Source organism: Phalacrocorax carbo, chromosome 1, assembly GCF_963921805.1.
Source record: "Phalacrocorax carbo chromosome 1, bPhaCar2.1, whole genome shotgun sequence".
NCBI classification, from domain to species: domain Eukaryota; kingdom Metazoa; phylum Chordata; class Aves; order Suliformes; family Phalacrocoracidae; genus Phalacrocorax; species Phalacrocorax carbo.
The window spans coordinates 196,180,414-196,204,425 of NC_087513.1; the positions used below are offsets into that span (position 1 = coordinate 196,180,414).

Here is a 24,012-nt window from a genome sequence, read left to right on the forward strand (position 1 = left end):
TGATATTTTTCTTTTTTTCAGATGCGGTGTTCACAAATGGCCAGGGAATTGACTATTTATTTGTTGGAAACATAGTTTACACTGTAAGCCTGTGTATCCTAGCAGATTTGAATGGTAGAATTTCTTTGTAGTTGTTCTTATGCCATCAAAAAATGGTGTAAACCAGAAGAAAGTGAACAAGTAAAATCAAATCAAACTTACGTTGTGTGCATGATTATTGTTTGGTTGGTTTTTTCCCCATTCCCCCCTGCCCCAGACATGCACCAACAATATTTCTGCTCTGTCATTCCCTCATCCCACACTGCTAAGGCCCTAGGTTGGTACCTAAATGGTAGTAACTTTTTAGGTGTAAAGGGGAGACTGGGCTGTGAACACCCTTTGAATTTCTGAGTGTTAATATTGAAGTTGCCTTTATATTTTTTCCTTGCAGTACGTTGTAGTCACTGTTTGTCTGAAAGCTGGCTTGGAAACAACTGCATGGACTAGAGTAAGTACTCTTCAGTGTCTTTCAGTTTTATTAGCACACCTTTCTCCCTTATGAGTATTAAAACAGAAAAGAAGTACTAAAAATCATTTGAGGCTTCAGTGTTTTAATTGGATCTTTCATGTAAGGATAAACTGCTAAGCTCTTTAAGTACAGTATGTGAGAGGAGAATGAACAGGTAGATCACAGGATATGTGTGATGCAAAGGGCAGCCTGTCCGAAGTGGGAAGAGAATACTAAGAGTATATTGCCAACATCTCTACATATTTAAAATTAGGATAATTTTGCATGAAATCAACATACTGCTGTAGTTGCTTAAGGAAATAAATCAAGACATGATCTTTGTGCTCTGTAGCTTTTTTAAAAAATTAATGCAACAGGGAAATGAAAGGTGTTTGGCCACAGATAAACAACTGGGCTTTGAAAATGCCTTTGAAGCTAGAAAAAAAAAAAACCCTAGTGACTTCACATTGGATGAGATTTTTTTTGTTTGGAAACTTACAGTAATAAGGATGTTAGTCAAACAGTTGTGTTGATTCTTAAATATGAGTCATTTACTTGCAGTGAGTGAGTGCTCTGTTACTGGTAGGTGTCAGAATCTGGCAGGGCAGCGACCTCCAAAGAATGTGCAGGGTAGGAGGGCTCCTGTGTTGATGAACCTTGAATACCCTTCTCCCCTTCTTTCCCCCAGCCCCTCTGAAACACTGATCTTTTGATTTTGATGGAGTCCCTGTTTCTCTACACCTACGGGATACCTTGTGGAAATCTAGTTTTCATGGCATACTAAGACACTCTGTCCTCAAGACCAAGCTGTTTTGAGGAGTCTCATCTTCTTTTACCAGTTTCTTGGAGCAGCGTGGCTTAAATCTTGTAACCTCATTGCTTCTGTTAGTTGTAAAATGTTTTCTTTCATTCCTCACAGAGGAATTCCGAAGATTAATGAGCTGATGTCTGTTCTAAATTTTCAAGATGAAATGCTATCTGTATGGGTTATTTAATTAGTAGGGAGATGTTAATATTCTCTGCCTCATTCTCTCATCTGAAAATAAAATCTGGTGGGTTTTTTTGCTGTTGCTTATGCATAAGTTCTATGTTGTATACCAACATTTTAAAATGCAGAAAGACTTAAATTAATTCCTCATGCACTAGAAGAGGATATATCCAGGTCTGCAACTGGAGGCATGTGATGCTTCCTCATCTCTCCTCTTCCCTGGGTAACTGGTACCTTCTCAGTCACTTGGGGATAAATTTTCTAAATTTCTCTAAATTTTATTTTAAAAGATACCTTAATGTTTAGTAGATCTAAGTGTTCTTTAACACTGGCATTTTATTGAGGAGCTATTGTTAGGCACAGAGGAGTTGTGGTGTTTTAGAGTCAACTTTTTTCTATATATGCTTCTAATTCCTGTCCCCCTGCTTGGACCAGTGACTCTGGTCATCTTGGAATTTTGTGTTGGTTACAATTATTGTTTCAGCTGTGAGTGAATCAACACACAGAATCCTTAGTTTACTTCAGAAGTATTAAATGTACAGCATTGAGTTAAGCCTCTTCTCCATCATCGAGTGGATTGGTTACATGCAGTTTGTTCTTGAGAGTGAGTGGGACACTGCCACTTGGGAGTACATGGTAGGTTCAGCTGAAAGCTTCAAATAAATAATGCAGATAGAAAATGGCGGGGGGGGGGCTAGTATATCCAGTAGGTAGTGTGGAAAGAAAGGCTTTCGTAAACATGGTAACATGATGCATAACTAAATCCGCACACTGGAGCTGTGTGGAGTAGCTTAACATTAAGTGTTACGTCTCCAAACACAGCCATCTTCATTGTTTTACCGCACTAGATGAACTATTTCAGATAAATAGGGTGTACAGGATAACCATACAGTGTCTAGTTTATATGTGAGAGTGCCTTTATGTCTCTTTTTCTGACTGTCATTCATTTAACTCATCTGATGGACTCCTGCTTTGCACATGAATTCTCCAGGGGTAAATAACAGAGATCAGTGGAGAATCATCAGTGCAAAGGTTGCTGGGGTGAGTGTATAAGGAACATTCCCAAGCAGGGCAGAGGGATATTTCTCAAAGCAGAAGCTCTTCTAAAGGTAGAGAAGCAATTCAGGAAGTTAAAAGCCTGAGATGAAGAGAGCATTGGGACAACCATGAGAAGAAGATAAAGACAACATAAAATGAGCAAAGTCTTTGCTGAGCTGGGAAGGGCAAGATGAAGAGCAGCAACACTGAAAAACTGTCGTACCAGTGGACTGGAAAGAAAAAACAGGAGGGAAAACAGAGGGGAGTGGGTAATTTCACTAGCATAAATACACTGCCTACAACGTAAGAGTATGTCTTAGACATACCCTGCTTGCTTTATTCTTTACTGTCTTTAATTGTGAAGTCTTTAGGTGTTTGTAGCTTGGAAGCATCAGTCCAAGCTATCCTGAGCCTTTCTGTTCACTTGTTTGGAAGGAAGGCTGTGGTTCAAGAGAAGAGAAGGTGGTGTCCTTTTGGGAAAGCAGTGCTGGTGCTGTTCTGCCCTTGGATGGGGCTGGCTTTTCTTTGTGACATTCTTGCAGCAGCCTTGCAGTGCTTATTCTTTGGGGAGCTGAGCACTACAGTTGCGCACTGTGGCAGAGCTTTCCTGATTTCAGTCAGATCTTGACATGAATTGTCCCTAGTTCTCAGAAAAGCAAGTAGACTGAAAGGATAAAATGCCCCCCTTCCTGATAATTTTTTTAAAAAAAAAAAAAGGTAATAATACTTCCAGTCTCTTATTCACATTAAAATTTAATCAGAAAACACGGTGTGGGTATTTATTTTGTTTTCGTTGGTGGGATTTTTTTGTTTGGTGGTAGGGTTTTTTTGGGGAGGGTGGTGGTGGTTTGTTTTCAGGGTTTTTTTAATCACTTGCTGGTCAGATCTCTTGAGTGAAACAGAGTAAATAGTAAAATTTGAAAACAAATCTTCCTGTCCACTGTGTCTGTACAGGAAGGGGCCTATCCTATGTCCTGCTCATTAGCCCAGCACCTTTTAGGGTTGAAAAAAATTCCAGCTTTCTGAGAGTGCCTAGAATCGTGTTCTTTCCATCACCTCTGACGCTTTGCTGTATGAATGGTTCTACTGTGAAGCAGCCTCCAGTTGCTCCCAGCTATCTGCTGGTGTGCACTGGTGCTGCAGACTCCTTGCTTGTTTGTTTTCACTGTCTCTGCTGGAGAAAGCTCTGTTCTCCAAGGATGCTCAGCGCTTCCAGAGGAGGAGCAATATTCCCTTTTCAGAAGTTAGTCTGTCTCACAGTGGGCAGAACACAATACTCAGATGCTTCGGTTGTCAGACATACTGTTCAAAAAGTCACCAAATACAACAATCTAATAGAAAGTATAAATCTGAGACCTAAACACTGTGTCCACCACAGCAAGCAGTATGTGAATTCATTCCCATGTTCCTAAACCCACATGTAGTTAGTAATTAAGATTTATGCAGGTACCTCTCTGAATTGGAGCCAAAATCATCAGCCATGGGAGTTGTTGGCATCCAAAAACACTGGAGCCAATAATGAGCTCAGTTGCTTGTTACAACTGAAATTACTGATTCCATCCACTGCAGTGTAAAAGTAAAACAGCTTAAATCATCCTGAACAGCAAAATAGTTTGGGTATGTAGGAAAAGTGACTTTCTTTAATGCAACTGAAATGAAGTCTGTGCTGGACGTGTTCTTGGTCAATTCAATACTACTTTTATTTACTCTTAGTGAGGCTATAGACCAAAGACCCTGTAAAGAAGTAAACTGCATTGCATATCTGTAAATCACTTAGGGCACCTTTTAAACAAAAAAAGCAAAGCTGACCAGGAGATGTTGATTGTGGTAGTGTACTATACAGCACTGAATCTTCCTCTGTGAAAGGTGAGTGGTGTACACGGCTTGTATGCATACATTCTGCCATGAGGGATTTGTCCATGTGAACTTTAACCTGAGTCTTTGAAAATTTCTGCCTTGATGTATGTGTTGAATCTGGCATGTGTGCAATGGGAAGCAGGAGTTAGATGAGAGAAATTAGAGTTCCAAGGGAAATCTGATGAGTTTTGGAGCTCCAAGAAAGTCACACTGGCTGAGAAGACTATCTGTCTGCCCTGTTGTGAGGCAAGGATTAAAGAGAACTGGTTTGTGCTGTTTAAACAACCTGTGCTACTTGCCTGAAACCAGATGTGGTAGACAGGCCTGAGCCTGACCAACAGAGACCTGAACAGAGAAATATCTATAGGTTAGGTGGACTGAATAAATGCCCTGTGTTGACTCTCCTTCTTTACCTGCTCTTTGACAGTTCAGTCACTTGGCCGTCTGGGGAAGCATGCTGCTCTGGCTGGTATTCTTCAGCGTCTACTCGGCCATCTGGCCCACGTTTCCCATCGCACCAGACATGCTGGGGCAGGTCAGTACGAACGCTCAGCTGCATGGTACGCTGCTCAGCACAGCACCCCGCTGTCACCAGTGCTGCTGCTTCCGGAACACTCGCACGATGCTTGGAAAGGAACTGTGCTCTAGTAAGAGCACTTGTGCTTTGCTTTAACCATTTTTTTGAATCCCTGGATTCATTTAGCTTAACCTCCTCATTAGAAGAGCTCTTTCTTTTTCTCCCAAAAAGTTACATCATGCATGATTATTATGCACTGTAGATTCTGTATGACGATTCTCAGTTCACTTGGATGGCAGTGAGACTGGCTCTTTCATAAGCGCTTTCCTAGTAAGACTTTGTGTTTGACAAAATGCCCGGTAGAAATTCAGTTTATTTGCTTTGGGGTTTTGGTTTTTTATTGTGGGTTTGTTCTTGTTCAAAATAAACCAGAACTTACTCAAGTATAGGATGGGATGGTCAGAAGCAGAAGAGAAGCTGATATGTTACTAGTCCCTTCATAATACTAGAGGAATTTTGGGTTGATTTCTTCAGTGTCAGCTGAGTTTCAGGTGGCAAAGTTTTCCCTTTGGTATCATTATTTCAACCCGTGGTGAGAAGATGGAGTCACAAGTCTGTCAAAATCACTCAAGAGCCTTGTCCATATTTAAAATAGGGGGTTACCATGAACAAAGAAGGAATTAGTAAATGTATGGTGAAAAGTTATTCTGTACAAGTGGAACTGCTGTCAGAATGGCCAGAAAAAGGAATTTGTAGTAAGTTTAGAGTTTTCTTTAATGCAAATATATTGTTCGTGGTACAGAAAGAAAAAACCAAACTAATTTTTACAAAAAATCTAAGCATATTTAACTCATGTCACCCTGTGTACTAGGAAATAATAATTTAAAAAGGCAAGTGTTAGCAAGCTGATTAGAGATTTTTAAGGTTACTTTCACGTCTTTACTTGACAAGAGCAGTCAGACATTATTTTGCTACTGTTCTGCCCTAATACATATTTTATCATCTTGTGCTAAAACACAGGGGATAATGGAGGCTATGGGAGACTTTCACAGTTTTTTACAGCAGAGAATGACAGCTGACAGGCTGGGATCAGCAAATAAGTGACTGACAGACAAAGCCTCAGTCCTCTGGTAGTATTTCATGGTGATCTTTGTGTTTCACATGCACATACAGCATCAGTAGCTCTAATTCACATTTTCATATATCAAGCAGAAATTCAATCTGAATATCGTGCAGAGCCACGAGCTACTTGTCCTCTAGAGCAGACTTGTAGTGCTGCCTTTAACATGTCAGCCTTCTAAAACACAAACAATAGGGGAAACTGTTCCTTTGTACAAGAAGGGTCAGGCTATCAGCTTTTGCTTGGTATTGGTTGTTTTTTTTTTTTCCAGAAGTAGCTCCCATTTTTTAATGGCAACTGCAACAAAACTGATTTTGTGTTGGTTATCAACATTTGCTCCAATATAAACCACAGGTCTCCGAACAAAAGCTTCATGTTAATAAGGTTTTTGTTTTGCTCGAATATGGTTTTTGAAAGTGTTTCTATTTAAACTTTGGTTTTATGCTCTGGTTTTCTGACATTATGACTTGAGACGTGGTAGTAATATCTTGCCAAGATTAAAATAATCTAATGGACTTTTTTAATGGAGAACACATTTACTTTGAGTGTATAGTCCAGTACTTGTGGAGCTGTGTCCCTGGGTCAATAATCATCAATCAAAGATGTTAAGGGTTGTTCATCATTCTAGAAAGACACTTTTTGTATACGAGCAGTCAGAAATAATTTGTTGTATGGCTTTTGGGGAGGGGGGGAGGGGCAGAAACAATACCATTCTATGACTGTTTTCTTGTATTTTTGAGAGAAGGAGCAACAGTGGAAGAGAGTGGATTTTATTTCCTTTATCTTTTTGTAAAATCAAGGAACACTTTCAAGGTGAAGGGAACTTGCTTATGACTTGCATTAACTTACACCAAGTCTCTTGAGTAATCAATTGCTGTCATAAAAACAGCTTATGGTGAAATGGGCTGGGATCATGCTAGGCTCTGGTTAGTAAAATGAATTGCCTTGCTGCTTCCCAGACTTAATCTATTCCTTTACTCCTGTTATCTTCTTTTCTGTATTTACAAGTAATCAAGGTATCTTAAAAGCAAAGTGAGACTGTGAAAAACATCCTTTTTTTTGGTTTTCAATCTTGCTAGTATTTTTATCTTCAAATAAACTGAACTCCAGAATATTTTAGATGCTCATATTATGTGAATCCAGTAGCACGTGAAGGGAGCTGGTTTTTTACTGTAATACTCATCTAGCATCTGTGCCAGCCAGGACTTTGTGCTATCGGTAGAAGGCATGGGAGGTGCAAAACATTTTATTCCATCCATTCATCAAATCTCAGCATGGAGCCTTGCAGACATTAAGTATGTGAAAAGGTGCTTTGTTTCTGCTGGGATTTATTAAACCATTTTCACTAACTGTTTTTCTTTTGCCCATTATATGTTGAACATTATCACAAGGAAAATACAATTTTTTTTCTTCCTTGACAGCAAAGGGAAGCAACTTTAGTTGTTATTTGCTGTGAAAGAGTCAACATTTTTCTTCTGTTTCCACTACAGTGTTCATAATAGAATACATGTAACTTAAGAAGACGAAGCTGTGATAAAAGTCTCAACAGTCCTTAGTAGATGTTTTCCAATAGTATGACATCTGGTATTCTGGAAGTAAAAATTCTGGCTGTTTTAGGGCAACCTTTTCAGACACACAAATAATATTTTCCTTTAATAGTATCAGAAGCAATAATATAAGACCAAGGAAACCCTCTGATAGCTCTTTTGGCTTTGTTGAGTATTTGTATTTTTTAAGAGAAGTCCTTTCTGTATTTGCTGAGAACAATGACACTAAAAATCAGTGCCTATTTTTTGGTCTTGCCTTTGGAGCCAGGATACTTGTACAGGAGCTGACTGGTTTTGAATGAGCACTTCCAGATGACAGCATTTTGTACAATATGTAAATCCTTTCCCATGTTCCAGTAGTTATGACTTACCACTACAGACTGTTGGAAATAAGTAGATGCCTATGTCTTTAAGAAGTGCTACTCACTTTGATACTTATTAATTAAGAGGTGGTACAGAAATGTAGCCGCTCTAAGGATGAGTGCGCCTTTTTAATTATCCTTTTCCTAAACTTGAGGGGCTTGTTGTTCATAACCCAGTCGTGTATTGTTGACCAGCATGTTAGCCGTAGTCCAGCCCTCATGCAGTCTTGGGTATTCTCTTTGCCTGGGGAATGGGGATTTGGTGCCCTGAGTGGAACGGTGAGTAATAACATTTGTGCTCATTTCTTGCATATGTCGTATAGGTGGTGTGAGTGAAATGCTGATCATGTTCTTTTCTTGTATGGGTTTCTTCATAGGAATTGTAGCATAGTTTAGGTTTATGGGAATAAATTTACACTGTATGGGATCAAAGTCTTAATGCAGGTATTTCCACCCATGCACACACCTAGATATGTGTACCTGAAAGCATGTGTATGTATACAACAGGATGTTATATGTGTGTATGAAAGTGATCATGCTTTGAGTCTTGATCCAGACTTTACCCAAGGTGCAGAACAACAGATATCTTCCTTCCCCACACCAAGCTAAAATTTCTTGGTTTTTTAAGGGAGGGTGGGGGTGGCAGGCAAGGGCTGTTCCCATCATCCCTCAGAAACGTCTGTTACTGGTAGTGGATGAAGAGAGGACTACTATTCAGCTGTATCTGTTTCCCTCATTCTAAGTGGTATGTTGTCTCTGCCCCATTAGTTGTTATTACTATTAAGGAGATGTTTTCAGGAGGATTAGTATCAGTCACATTTTTTCAGCTTGGAGGAGAGGGGGTAAAAGAGTGGGAGTTCGGCTGGCTTTGAGAAATCATATGTTGCGCTTAATCCGAAGTGCAGGTTAGTAATGTCTAGGTTTTCACCCTGCTGCTTTGTGCTGTTATGTGGTCATATCTCAGAACTGGGGTTGAAGAATCATTTTTACCTTGGAACGCATTATTTTTTATCTTGGGATGGTATTAGGAAACCCTTTCTCATCTGAGGCCTCCAACTCTCTTGTGGCTGGAGGTATTGAAGTGGGAGCTGCTGCACTTCCCAGTTACTTTTGTATAACTGCGGTTGAGAGGAGATTCATCAAAATCACTATCCAAATTGCTGTACCAGCAGTTCTGCTTCTGCATAGTGGGAACAGCTACATGTAAAAGCTACTCTAATGCTTTCACAGCTCTAATGGCAGGCTTGTTTTTTGTTTCCTGGTGCTGCCCACATCTTTGACAGAAGATATTTTTTTTTCCAGCTAAACCGTCAGATCGTTGCTAGGTTATTTGTCTACTTATATAAAAACTTTAAAGGAAGTTGTACATCTGCTTTACCTGGATTAAGGGTGCTTTTTAAAAGATCCCAGTATTCAAGATCTTAGGTTGATTCCATGTAATGTGTCACTAGCAGGACTTATTCATATTCATGGTTTGTCATGAAAACTTCCATCCCGCTTTTAGCAAAGCTTCCCATTCTTCTCTGTGTATGCCATTAGCAAGACAGGTTCACCCTAACTATTGCACTAGGTTGTTTGCTTTTGAGGGTGGGAGGTGATCTAGAGGGTCTGAAGGACTCTGGTTGCGTGGACAGTTTAGTAGCTGACCTTCTGTCTGAAGCTCTCTTAAATCTTGCTGATTCAGTTATTGACAAAGTGAGTGAGAAACCTGCATGGTTTGGAAGACTTGGAAACAACATAAAACCAAAGAAAATCCCAGAGGCGAGACAATTATCGCTATTGTAACATAATAAACAGGTTTCATATTACTGCTCTTGCAAATCCACACTGAAATACTGACAGCCTAATGTACATTTTTTGTGTTTTCCTGAGTATTTTTGCCTTTTTCTCTACATTTGAATCTTTGTCCTGAGGTCTCAGTTGTTCTTTCTGGCTTCTCACTTTTCTGCAGTTTGGTGCTAGTTAGAAAATTGGCTGTTCTGATTGTGGTTTGTTTGTCTGCAATCGTTTGCACATTACATTGTGGTGTCAATGTTTTGGTCGTTGGAAGTGCTTCATCCAGCTGTTAGGCAGAAATCAGACTTTGCCTGCAGATTGAGGCCCTTAATGCCTGCTGATTGTGTTTGGGTTTATTATTATGCACAGCAGTCTCCATGGCACTTGATGTGGTTTTGGAACTTTTTCTGCAAGTTTGGACTAGGCTCTGAGCAGACAAATTAGACTAATGAAGCATGCATATACTTTTAAGCATCTGTTGAAGGAGTGGGTTGGTTGTTTTTATGAGCCACACATGGCTTTCAGAAATGTGAGTCTTCTAGATCCCTGGCGTTGTGTTGTTCTATGTCATGCACCAGAAAGATGAAAATATTGAGATAAATGAAAATAAATATTTTAAGAACTCCTGAATGTGAAACTAATAGATTAAACATGCTTATTTTCTGGAGGCTAACCCTGCAAAACATGCCACTTTACCTATTTGGCAACTCTGCAGTGAACCTATCCTAAATATTTCTAAAAGATGTCCCTGACTTATTTCTCATTTTGGAAGTATTTCATGAAGGTTTTAAAGCAAGACTGTACATGCAGCTGTGCCCAGCAGTGTGCTGGCATTTTTTATATAGAGCCATGTGAAAATAGGGTTAAGCCACGAGCATAAAAACTGGCAGTGCAGAGTGAGGCAGTCAGCTGGCCTTCACACTTCTCTGAAGTCTTCATGTGCCCACCCTCGCTTCGGTCTTTATTTCTGCGCTGCAGAAGAACTGTGGCTAGCAGGCCAGTGTTAGATGAGGGAGCAATAGGAAAGTGAGTGGAGATAAATGGTAACCTGCAGGTTGTACAGATGGTGCGTAGGGTGTCAGCTGGTTTTCCTCCAGTGTTGCAGTGTAACCTGGATGCTAGCCATGCTGTCTGGCCAACGTCTGTTTGGAGATCAAGTAGCCTTACAAGTTTAAATGCTGCTCAGCAGCTAAAATAGAAATACAGTGCACACACTTTTACACTTCTGTGTAATCGGCAGATTATCCAGATTTATTGGTTTTGGAGTGGGTATAGCGGTGTCCCGGAACAAGCTCCTTTACTCAGGGTAGAGTTATCGTTCCATGGTAACGGACTTTGCTTTGGAAATTGCGTCTTTTTTCAATTCGGAGTGCAGGGTTACTCAGTGTCCTTCAAAATTTCCCCAAATCACTTTTTCGCATATTTAAAAGTAGTGAAACCTTGTTGCATGCTCTTGGAAAGATGTTTGGAAGGTGTCCTATTCAGTATTTTCTTAATCAGAAACAGCTGGCTTTTAAGTATAGGAAAGCAGCTACTGTATTGTACCAGACGCAGTGTGTACTAAGACTCAAATGTACAGAAAAAGTCAGTTGTGAGCCCTGTTGACGAACAAGAACAAACTGAGAACGTATGACTTACTATACTGGACCAGAGCATTTCTGATATAGGCTGAGTTCTGCATTGGAAACTTAAGGAGGAAAACCAGAGAGCTCTGCAGAGTAGATTTGTCATGTATGACAAGGGTTTGTGTGCATCTCAGTAAAAGAAAGTTCTGGGTTTTTTTCTGTTGGATAGCTTAACTGGAGAGTAGCCAAACATTTATGTCTCTTGAGAAGCGCTCAGCCTCCTTGGCATCTTGTGGCAGATCAATTTTGTAGGCTTGGTCTGTTACATGGGATATGGGTAGGGTGGGCTGAAGGGTGATGTGAGTGGCCTCATGGCCAAGAGATTTGGGTCTGCCTCTGCCCGCATTCACTGTTTGGCACTCTGGTCTGTGGTTGTCCTATGTGGGAATCAGCCACTCTTCCAGGTGGCGTGAGGGCGTCGAGCAATATCCTGTTCCTACATGGAGTTATTGCCAAAATGGTCTGGTGTGATGAGGATGGGCAAGAAAAGAGGGGACATGGAATTAGAGATATCAGTGTGCTGTTGTTCCTATAACCTCTAGGACACAAAGGAAGGTGGTAGGGTGATTGTGTATGTGAGGTGCTTTTTAAAGCGCATTTAAGCTTATAGCAATGAAGCTGTGGCTCCTTTAGGAAACAAGAGGAGCAGCAGATGGGTTCTGTTCCAGAGGGCAGGAGGTGACTGTCTGTGAGTTGGAATTAGTGGTTTTATAGCTTGCTTTGGTCACACTTAAGTTGCTTTGTTTTCTGATGGATGCAGGAAGGCCCAGATAAAGCCCAGATAGCAGATATTTGGGGTTTGGTTGGGATGTTGTTTTTCCCTTCATTCCCTGGGGACAGGAGGGTCATGTTATGTTTTGATTTGAATTTATATATTATAAAGTGGGTTTGTTTGTGGGCAAATTTGTTCGTTTGTTTAGCTGCATTTGCATTCCATGCCATTGTTTCTTTCCTGTACTGGTTGGATTGCGTTTTTGTAAGAGACAAGTGTAACTATTTCATATGGGAAAATATTTCCAGATCAATTTGAAACATACCTTTATTCCCTTTCCTCCCTACAGTATATGTTTCATGAGATCATTTTTTTCCCCAGTTGTATTATGTCAAAATTTGATCCAAAAAGCCCTGAGGAGTGGAAATGATCTATGTTATATTGTTCTAAGGCAAACGTGGGTACACAGGCTTCAGGAGTAATGAGGCTGGAAGGAGTGCAGCCCTCCCAGGTACCCTGGCCACTGCCATGGGTCAGGCAGTGCAGCCTGTTTCCTACAGCTTTCCTGCTAACCTGACGGCTGGCAGCAATGATGGTATCTGGTGCTGCTTCTCTGTTGATGGATGTGGCCAACAAAAAGCAATTCTAACCTGAATGCGCTAAGTTTTGGGAGTGCCTTTGGGTATCTGTACAGCAGGTCAAACCAGACCTCTTTGACTTGTAGAGTCAAATTTCTCGATTGGGTATGTGTGTTGCTTGGGTTGGTATTTTTATACCAGTAATCTTGTCAGAAGGTATAGAACAGAGACTGTTGCAGAGAGTAACAGTGGTGCTAAAGCCGATACACACACTTCCAGGGAGCTATATTTTCTTTAGAGTAGTACATGATTCAGTGGGACAGGAAACAAGGACAGAGAATAATACAGGTGTTGTCCATAACAAATGCCTAAAGTGTGAAGGAGGGACTCATGATTAGATGAGCCACCATTGGTCTCTGTGGCATAAAAACCAACAACAGCAACTCTCAGTAGCTTGAAGTTGGGAAGCAAGTTTCTTCCAACACTAAGAGCTGCTGTCTCTGGCCATGGATCTTGCAGGCCTCCATCTTGTAGCTCTGAACACATCTCCCTTTTCCCATATATGAGTGAAGGCAGTTTGGTGCTTGCTGTAGAGTCAACAGGCAGATGCAGGGAAAGCTTGGACAGTAGTCTTGTCACACACAGAGACAAGTATAAACATCCTTTTCGTATAGCATGGTGTGCTTTTTGTAGGATGCTGGGGAGGAGAAGGAAGGATTCAGTACAGTGGCTGAACTGTAGAATAAATGTTAGAATTGACCCAATAGGGCTTTTTTGTTTTCAGTAAATCTGCCCAAATTCATGGTGTCAGACAGCATTTCTCTGAAGGTACTACTTACCACTTTAGTACCCTGTTCAGCAACTGGGAGATACCACTTTGTTTCAATGAGCCAGAACAATATTATGTGCAGACTTATTTCCTTCATCTCATTCTGTAAAGTGATAGACTCACTTAAATTGAAATCATGTGTTTGGAGCATTTCTCATTTTCAGAAGGTTCCTGGGAAGGAAGAGAATGAACCAGCCATCAGTTCTACCTGTGATAGTCTGTGAGCTGCACCCAGTATTGAGCAAAGGAGAGGCTGAGGGAGTGGCATTCTTAGTTGGAGACAGGGCAGGCAATATAAAGGGTAGAATGAAGAAATATTGGCTTCCAAATTTTCCATGCCATACTCAATTCATTTGCACATCCATGCAATGGCAAGCAAAAGAGTGAATGACTAGAAGATAATGTGGTTAGCAGAGTGTAATTTTAGACTCCACAACAAATTGCTATCACCTTTGCAGGGACTTCTTTTGTGTAATATTTTGGAGTAAGCATCTGTTTCAATAAACATATAAGGGCTTTATTTTGGTATTTCTTTTACTAGTCCTATGGTTCCTGTATCTATGTAAGCTGTTGCTTGCAGTGTTTCATCTGACAGTGTATGCACATACACTAGAACAGCCAATGTTTGGCATTTCATTTTCGCTTGTGGAAGAAATGTTCTTGTTGCAGGGTTCTGAGAGAATTTGTAGGGGAAATGTACCAAAAAGGGATTTTTTCAGGTTATTTCTATTTCAGAGAAGCATGAAAAGTAACCTCTTCAAGCTTTGCTTCAGCAGAAGCTGCAGTCAAGGAAGGTCTTTCCAAACTCAAATGAAGTTTCCCCACTCTAATGGTAGTGTTATACAGTTGACTTTCATTGTGCTTTTATAAAATTGGATGCCAATATAAAAATAAATTTTTTTAAAATGGAGGAGGGAGAAGTGTGCATATGGAGTAACAAAATAGATATCTGTTGGGGAGCAGAACAACAAAAAAGTAAGGCTTTTTCAAACAGTTTTCCACGGAAAAACTTACAGAGAGTGCTGTTGTCATTTGGTGTTGGGCAAAATCTCAGAGCTGATGAGTCTCACCACTACTGTTCATTCAGAATATATGTGAAGAGTGGTTGAACTCTTGAATCCCTGGCATCTTCACACAGACCAAAAGAAGTATGAAAGGCAGCCACAAAACCCAGAATGTTTTCCAAGGACCCAATAAACACTTATTGACAAGTATATTTGATTTCAGCTGTGTGTAAGGGAGAAAATATTACTGAGGGCTGTGGAATTACATTGAAAAGTTCGAAACAGCCAGAGAGGTGACTGAGAGGGAGCTTTTAAGTTAAATTACTGACTGGATTTAGAGCTGAGACTGTGAAGACTCTGTTCTGGTCTTTTAATGTTAGAAGTCAGGAAAATAAGTGTTTGTTTCCCTGCAGGGAGGTTGCTGCTGACCTGGGAAATCTGGGCAGAAGGTTGGGTTCATTCCTGCTGTGCTACTGCTGTCTGTGTTGACCACCTGCAAGTGTGGTGGCCATTCCCTAGCATTCATCTCCATGCCTGTCCCTCCCCTCTGGGATCTTCTGCTGCTTCCAGGATCTTTCCTGCAGCCAACATTTTATTTCCAGACCCTCTCCCTCATTGTTTCCAAGGCAATCACTTCTTTTCATGAATCTTTGTTTTTGGCGTAGAACCCCAAGCCCCTTGTTTTCCTCATCTAAATAGTCTGTATGCAGAAGCACAATGTATAATCAGCCTTCTAATTGGGCATAATATCTTCTATCTCTTTATTAGTCAGAAGATTAAGGACATGCCACTTCTGTTTAGTTTGAATGTTATGAAGATTTAGAACCAGCCTGTACCAGTTGCAGCCAGAGCAGGCTTCTGCTCGAGAGTTCAAATTTTCAATTTTGGACATTCAAAGATGCACACACACCTTCTCCCAGTTGTTTTGCTGTCTTTACACTTACTCCAAGCTACTTGCTGCAATAGGGTGTCAGGCAGTTTTGTATGTATTGCCTTTTAATGTTGTATACACGGAAGAGAATGGATATGTGCCTCAAAATCAGTCTTAACATTCTCCAGCAGGAGTAAGTTTTTCAGGAGAGGCTAATCTTGGGATGAACCTTTGAAGTCCTCCCATCCCAGGGTGTCTGCCTGTTCTGTGATTGTGGTGAGTAGCTGCGCCTCAAATAGCCAATCCTACTGATTTTACTGGAACTACTTGAATAGTTTCTGTTTGGCGGGGTTGCAAACTTGGGTCCATAGAATCTGTCCAGATGTCCAGAGGGTGGAGCAGTGTGGAGGCATTGTGGCCAGGCTCTGTGATCAATGGGAACTCAAGATACTGTGCAGCTGGTACGCTGCATATTTGCTACCCTGGGCCAACAGTCTGTCATACTTTTGACAAAATGCTGTCCTTTTGGTGAACTTTGCTCATTAAAATATCATTATAATACCAAAACACACCTCCATCCCAAAAGTTACCTGCCTCTAAGGTGTGACCACTCCTCACTGGGCACGCACTTTGAATTTCTTCTAGTCTATGCTTTTAAAAGTAAAGTGAGGAAGAAATGCATTTATAGCCTAGCAGGGTTACTCATCATCTTAGTATTTTTGTGTCTTGGAGCCAGTAATCTTACACAGGTTCTTTGGGTTACTGGTGATATCTGTTTCATTAATAAATTGTACTATTCATTAATCTAGCCATGATGGTTCTCATTGAACACCACTGGCTGGGGCATCTGGCAAATTAGTTACTAACAACTGATACTCTTGAGTGGTTACATCTACAACCCTTAGAAAATAAACCGTTGACCAAGTCAAGACTAAGACTGGACTTAGCTGCACCCAGACTCCTCTGAGGAGGAGTTTAGAAAGCAAGGGCATCCTATCTGAACCTCATGACTCGATGGTAGGGTCTCTCCCTAACCACCCCTCAGACTCCTACCATTAATGCAACAACTACTTGAATGGTTTCTATTTGGGGGGGTTGCAAACTCAGGTCTGTAGAATTTGTTGCAGTTTCAATCACAAGTCCTGGAATACATCAATTTCTTGTTGAAATTTTCTCAAGGATCTTGTTAGTCTTGTTTAGGGGAAGGAAAATCCTCTCCATGAATCATCGAACTGGAGAGATACAGTCTTGTGGGAACTTCATAAGAGAATACTCTTCCCAGAAGGCCAAACTGCTATGTGCCAAGCAATCTGTTCTCTTTCTGTAAACCTAGGGGTTTGTAGTGTTGCTGAAATATTCTTGTCCATGATGCTTGTGAAGTGCTGATGTAGCAAATGGATTTATCATTAAAGGTTTAGTTCCTTTCTCTCCCCACACTCTTCTAGTAGAAGAACATGGCTTTTGTTCTAAGACTTTCAAGCCTCATGTAGTATACATAGATATACATGCTGTCCAGGGTGATAATAGAGGGGAGAATGGGCTTTGTTAGTCACATGAGTGTGAATATTTGGAGTAATATTTTTGTGCTGTGTCTCTGACATAATGTGTGGGAAACGCTGCATTGGTCTGGTTAGTGGTGTAACAGGAGCTTCCTGTATGCAACGTGTCCATATAGTGCCTGCAGGGCTTGCTAATGTCGAGACTCCTTATGCTGTGGAAGTAGAATTTCAGATTTCTGAGAGCAGAAATGGACTGCAGACCTATGTAGAACAAAGATTTACTAAGTATAGCATGTGAATGTTAACAACTGTAGATATGTTGTAGCATCAGCTGCTCTCATCTGTTGTATTGGAGCTCTTTCCAAGGTTGGGTCTTTTGTAAGTGATTAAACTGGAAGCTCATTGCTAAACTGACAAACTTAGATTGAACAGAGCAAATAAGTTCAAGCTAACCTTCTGGATACTCATTAGGGGGATCCTGGCCTTTCCATAAAGTAAGCTGTAAGCAGATACGTACAAGTTAATCAGCTCAGATAGGAGATACAATGCGTCTGCAATTACTTTTTACACCAGAATCACTTTGGATATTGCTTTAAGACAGACTACAAGAGAGGTTGTGTGAGAGAAAGAAATGTCAAGAGGGGCAAAGAGAAACAAGAGCTGTGGAGGACATTGCCTGAGTTAAATTATGCTCATTAATTCAATTTGAGGCAGGAATGTGTGTAAATAAACCCTGGCAGCTGCAGCAGCTCTCATTTCTGCAGGGCTTTGGCAGGAATGCAGGGGCCAATGGACATGAAATCGTGGCGCTCTTTTGAGAAATTGCAGGCAGACAGCTCTGCAGCCGGGAGAAAGAACAATCCAAGATTTACTGAAAAGACGTAATCACTTTAAGCAGACTTGAAGAGTGTGGAGTTTCAGACATGCAGATTTGGAGGTAAAATTAGTGCAGACAAAAACTAAGTCACTGAAACACCATGGGGCTTACCTAATTCTCCCGGGTTAATGGCATTATTCATGTTCCAAACGTCCAGCCTCAAAATGGAGCTTTAGAATTGTGGCTGTACCGTTCAGTGTCTTCAGACTAACCAGAGTGGGTTTTCACAAGCAATTGTCTATAGGCAGTGTAACTGTTTATGCTATTTACAGGAAGTCAAATATACTGGCTACGTGAAGTAAACTGGCTTGTGTCATGAGGAGTTTAGTCTTTGGTCCTCTTCCTGATACTGGATCCCCACAAGTGCCTGTAAGAGTCACAGTCCTAGAATTTGCTCCCCCTCCCTCCCAAATATTCAGAGGACAGATATCTCAATGGGTGCTGCAGAGCTGAGGATGGGAGCGGGGCGTTTCTACAACAGTTAACAAGTGATAGATGGACTCTCACATCAGTGGATATTTTAGTTGTGGTTTTTTAGTAGTAACAATTGCTATTTGTTTGAAACTGATTTGAATCTGAGCTTGATGTATCAATTGTACATAAAAAATAAATTTAAAAATAAACTTAACAGTCCCTGACCAGAGAAGAATCCTTGGTTTTGCTGGCTTTAATCTAAATTTTATATAAGAATGTCACCTAGAGCTAAAGCAGTTTGAATTTTCAAGGCAGCGAGATGAATGTTTAATAACAGTATTTGAGGTAACTATTAATTGATTTTATTTTACCGAAGACTTGAAATCTGATAGTTACTTTACTGATTTATGAAAAAGCAAGATTTTTTTTCCTCAAATGAAAACCAACTTCAGCCTAGGACCTATATTCTACAGATTTTGGTTTTTATCTCAATTCCGTTGTCACCAAATATTTGCATATCTGAAAATTTCTTAAAAGTACGCTGGCAAGGGAGCCTGTGTGAAAATGAGATCTAGTAAGGTCAAAACCTTACAGCAAAAGCTGCAAATGAAAGAACTTGACAGTAGCAGTAATAATAATGCTTAATATTTGGACGTTCAGTGGCTTTTGGAGTAGTGTCTTCACTTTGCACATTAGGTAAATTAGTGCATACATCAGTGTGTATGTATTTAATTGTAACTTTTTAAGTCTAACAGTTTGTCAGTAGCACTTCCAAATTTTAAAGTAAGTTTCTTAAATAGCACTTTGAAATATGTGCATGCTCTGACTTTACCGCTGCCTGTTTTTTTTGTTTGAGGTAGTACAGGCACCGATGTATGGCTGATGATAAACTAGGAGGCACTCAGGGAGTTTCATGGACAAGCAGATTAATTGTTCAAATTCTGAACTGGCTGCTAATTTGTTAAATAGCTGTTTCTCAGTAGCAGAAGCAGAGCTGCCTTAAATACATTGACCAACGTCATATGTTCTTATTGCTCAGTGAGAGAAGGAACACATGAACAGACCAGAGATTTTTGTGCTATTGAATTTGAAGGACTGATGGACATCTGGGAATGTAGGTGGTAAAAACAGGGAACTGGGAAAAGGCAGCCCAGCAGTCAAACAAGGATAGACCCAGTCACATGTAACACTTGCATTCATTTCATTGGAAGTGGCATAAAAACAACAGTGTGCAGAGGTTTACTGGTCCTTCAGACTGTTTAATTACAAACTTGTCATAAATCTGTTTCGTGTAGTATGGAAAGTATCTGCCTGAGCAGTGGTGGCCAAAACTCAGGGCAAACTGCTGAGACTGCTAGTACATTATTTTATGCTAACCCTTTTCTTAAGCTATTGTTTATATACAGTGTTGTTTTTGCCCCTTTCAGCCCAGCTCACCCTCGACACTACTAGATTCAAACATTGTCTAATGTGAGATTTATCAACTGAAGAGCAGTGAGATGTGCTCACACCTGCTGTCTTTTCAATAGCTGCCTCTGGGTCAGTAGCCTCTGGCTGGCTTTCCTGTTCTTGGGAAACTAGAATTTTAATCATTTGCGCCTGTCAAGAGCAGCGTAAGGAGCACTCTTAGTCTGAGTACAGTGAGCCTGAACACATGTGTGCAAGTCCCCTGGAAGCCTCTGCTTGCTGCTAGCTTTGGCTGGAATAAAATCAGTTGTGATTTGTCTTCTGCCTCTTGTGGGCTTCCCTGGGGATATACAGAGAGCATCCAGGGTTTCAAATCTGCACACAGCACATCCTCACTGGTGTGGTTGTCTCTTTCCAGCTTCTTTACCCATTGCTGCCCAGATACATACAGCCAGCACCCTGACATATAGCCCTGCATAGGTGCACTTGGGAGCAGCTGCATTTGTGCCAATTCACAACGGCTGCTGCCTGCACCACCTGCTTTTTCTGTATGCTCAGAGGCATGCAGTGCTTCAAAACATCATTTCTATTAATGCACAGGAATCTTTTTGTAGATAAGATTTTTCTGTTTATTTCTCATGTCTTGGATTTACACCATTTCGTCTCTGGCTGCTCAGAGACAGCTGAGGAGCAGTTCTTGCAGCTTCAAGTTTGACTCCTTTTCTCTTCAGCTGGCTCCTTGCAGGGCCCCTGAGCTACACGGGGCCAGCAGCTGCAGTCCTGCTTCCCACTTGTTCCCTGTGCCCCCCGCACCTGTTCAGTTAACCACCTCAGGGAAGGTCCATCCAGTGAAAGCTGCTCCCTTGCACCACAGTGTGCAGTGCATATTCCAGTGGGGCTTCAAAAGAGCAGAAAGGACTTGAGGGAGAAATTTCTGGAGCAGTCCAGCAGTCCCAGCAGAGGATTGAAGGGCATTTTCCAAAGTGCCCTCAATTAATTAGTGTTGCTGCGGCTAAAGACTTACTGGAGCCCAGGTACAGCTTTGAGTGCCAACACTGCAGGGAAGGCCCTGAAGAGTCATTTCATCAAGTTCTTTGCTTTATATTTGATTCCTTCCATTTTCCTTTTTCTTCCGAAGGGATTCAACTAGGACAGGAGTCATGGCCTCACTGAAAGGGAATTTATCACAGTAGAATATATTACTGAGAGAGAGCCCTTTCTCCCTGCTTAGCTACTGCTGGCCATTTGTGTAATCTGTTAAACAGTTCGGAAAGTTTTAAACATCTGTGCCAGAACTCTGCTATGCAGCATAAAAAGCAGCTAGTGCTGTCTAAGCTGAAAAATCAATCTGATAGTCTAAAATGAGGCAGCATTGCTGTGCTGTGGTCATCACAGTGACTTGCAGAGCCCTCCTTTGCCACACCTGCACTCTGCTGTTAGGATTTAGCATTCCAAAGCCCTATCAGCCTCCCATGGTCTGCCTGTTTTGGGGATTATTTTTTTCTTTTAATAAATCAGACATCCAAAGAAGTTGTTTTTTCCAAATGTGGAACTTCTTCCTTCCAATCTATACTGGCCAGTGTCTCATATTAAGTGATGATTTTTTTTTTTTAGCCTTGAGCCAGTGATGGGTTTGAAATCTGTCTTAAGGTCGTAAAGCAAGAAGCTGAAGTTTATAGCAATGGAGAAGGAAGAGATTTTTATCTTATGCATGGGCCAATATATGCTTTTTACCACACAGTGTTATCAGATATACTGTTTAAAACACTTGGTAGGGGTGGTTTTAAGCACATGAATTCCATTAAGAATAGTTTTCATATCTGCCAGAGAAGGTGGATGCTTTTGTTGTTGGAGCCCGAGGCTGGAAGGCTAAGAGGATGGGAATGTTAGTATGTTAAAGTAATTATTGCTGTGATTTTATAGACTAATAGGTTGTGACCTTTCACTGCCTCTCACTTGAAAGCTGGAGGTTCCCCCCTCTGTGGTAATCTAAATCTCCTATTGTTGAATTCTTATGGTGAAAAGATCCCAAATGGCTGTCAGCTTTCCCGCAGAATCTTGCTGTGGGCTTGAGCAGTGTCCGTGTAAGGCTTGGGTGGGTTTTAATGTGACTTTAATTCTGTCTGTATGTGTGCTTTACAATATGACTGCTACTATAATTGCATATTTGCCTTCAAACAATAGCTTGCAGTACTGTGTAATTTCTTTCATGACTTGGGTACATGTGTCATGTTTGGTGCAACTTACTGTGCTGTGTGCAAGATGATATAGTGCTTGAAATCTTTTTGGCGGGGGGGAATACAGTAACGATTCATACATAACAACTATACCAAATAGAATACTAGACCATAGGATAATTGTGGAAATGTGGTAATTTTAAGCCCATCTAAATTAGTTTTCTAGCCTACTGCATCATCCCCTGAAATCAAAGAGATTATGCAGTACAGAGCTGCCATCTAAATTATTAAAATGTTCCTTGGAGGAGAGATATAGTCATATATAAGTCTAACTCAATAAAGATTTATTGGATTTTCTGATAGTGGGAACTGAGTAAATAGAAAAGAACGGTAGCGGAGGGAATTACAAGGGGCAATATAGCAATGATCAGGTAAAAAATAAAAAAGAAAAAATGAATAATATTTCTATTTAAGGAATATATATGCAACATTTTAGTGACAGTGCTGAAATACTGTAGTTCAGCTGTATAATACTCTTCCTGTTGAGTACTAGTGCTAGTTCGAGGTAATTTTTTTTCCCCTGGCTGTGCTATTTCCCAGCCTTGAACTACTTGAACTACTGCTTCAATTCCCAGTTATGTTCCCATCCATCTGTTGTCTACCCATTTGTCAGTGTTGATGTCCATGTATTCTCTGCCACTTTTTGCAAGATCTTTAAGGGAAGGAGAAACCAAGATCTGATGTAGGCACTCTGTCTTCTTTTCTGCCATCAGCAACATTCAGGGTTGTTCTCTTCTGCTTCTTCCAGCAGTCCCAGCCCCCCAAAAAACACATCATTTGCTACATCTCAAACTCTTTTGCATCTATTCACCTTCATTTATTCACTAAGCTATTGGTTTTCTCTGACATGTACCAAATCACACTGGTTTTTCTACCTGCTTCATGAAATAGTGTCCCACATACCTTTTTCCTGTTGTCTCTTTAGTCACTGTAATGTTGGTAACCCTTTGTGCAGTTTCCACTTCTCTTCAGCCAGGACTGTCTTCGGTCCAGTTCCTCTATCTCCTTACCACAAACTGGCACCTTCTTGACTAATTCTCAAGCCATTGGCTTTTTTGTCTTTGTGTTTGGACAATGCTGGTATGATCTTCCTTGCAGAAGCCACGTCTTGCCCCAAGCTATCATGCTAGTGTCTTGCCGTTTCAGTTTCTCTAGGAAAGAAACCTGATCGTACACAGCAAGTTGTAGTTATCTCTTAAGAGATATATACAAGACACTGCTGGGAGAAAGCGAAGTAGGTCCTGACCAGAGCATCCTAGCAGAATAGTGACAGAGTAACAGACAGAGAAGTAGTCTCCTAACAACTATTGACTTCGAGTCTTTTTTAGGAAGTGGTTTTTTTGTGTGGAAAGCACGTGGCAGATACTACTGCAATACAGGGAACCAGTTGTATTAGTAGTCTGTGGTCACAGGTAGCCTGCAGTATCATGTTAACATTTTCCAGTTACACAGTGTGATTCAGGAAAAACAGTGCAATGGATTTGAAAATATTTCTCTGTGCCTAATATTGTAAAATATATGCTAGACAATTCTTCATGCAAATGTATGGTTGACAAGTACTTCTAAGTAGTGTTCAAAATAGATGTGCAAGTGTGACATCTCACTAATAGTCTTCACATATATTTTGGTATGAAGATGTGTGTTTAAAACTTTGAGGGGAGAAGTACATCAAAAGGGTTAAGAATCCATAGAAGAGATTAAGGATCAAATGGCTCCACAGAGGAAGAGGGAACTCAAGACTGAATAATGCTGTGAGCTTTCTTGGAACAGAGCACTGCCAGCTGCTGTTATAATCCCATCACTCTCAACAGGCACACAGCAAGGCTGGGACAATCGTGTTTCCCAGTTCAGTATTAAATGAGCTACTTTTGAAGCTGGCATGCAGGGTTATGTCATCCTCTTGATGAAGTGGCCTGTAGTGTGCATCCTTACACATCTGTAACCACTTAGGAATGCCCCTGAAGTTTTCCAAACTGCTACAAACCACAGGATGAACAAGAGTAGAGAAAGGATAGGGGAGGATGAACACTGGATTTCATAATGAATAAGCTTCCAGTCCAGAAGACAGTAAATAACTTTGGAGGAGAGACTTCTGCTCTGACTAAGCACTTTGCTTTTTTTTTTCCTTTTGGAAGCTAATCTCTCTAATACCATGTCACTGGACCTCAGTTTGCATGGCTTGTACCAAGCAGATGTCTGGACTTGCGCCTCTTACAGACAGCATGACAATTCAGAACAATAGTGGTAGATGTAGAATGACATTTGTA

General features: G+C 40.8%; 1 protein-coding gene across 2 annotated transcripts in view; it reads left to right on the forward strand.

Annotated features, from left to right (window-relative positions):
* ATP8A2 (ATPase phospholipid transporting 8A2) overlaps positions 1 to 24,012 on the forward strand; it is a 299,008-nt gene that overhangs the window by 191,755 nt on the left and 83,241 nt on the right. For both annotated transcript variants that reach the window (XM_064441126.1, XM_064441127.1), the window contains 3 exons: positions 22 to 83; positions 431 to 487; positions 4,798 to 4,905. In XM_064441126.1, the coding sequence (XP_064297196.1) occupies positions 22 to 83; positions 431 to 487; positions 4,798 to 4,905 (227 nt within the window). The remainder of the gene's footprint in view (positions 1 to 21; positions 84 to 430; positions 488 to 4,797; positions 4,906 to 24,012) is intronic.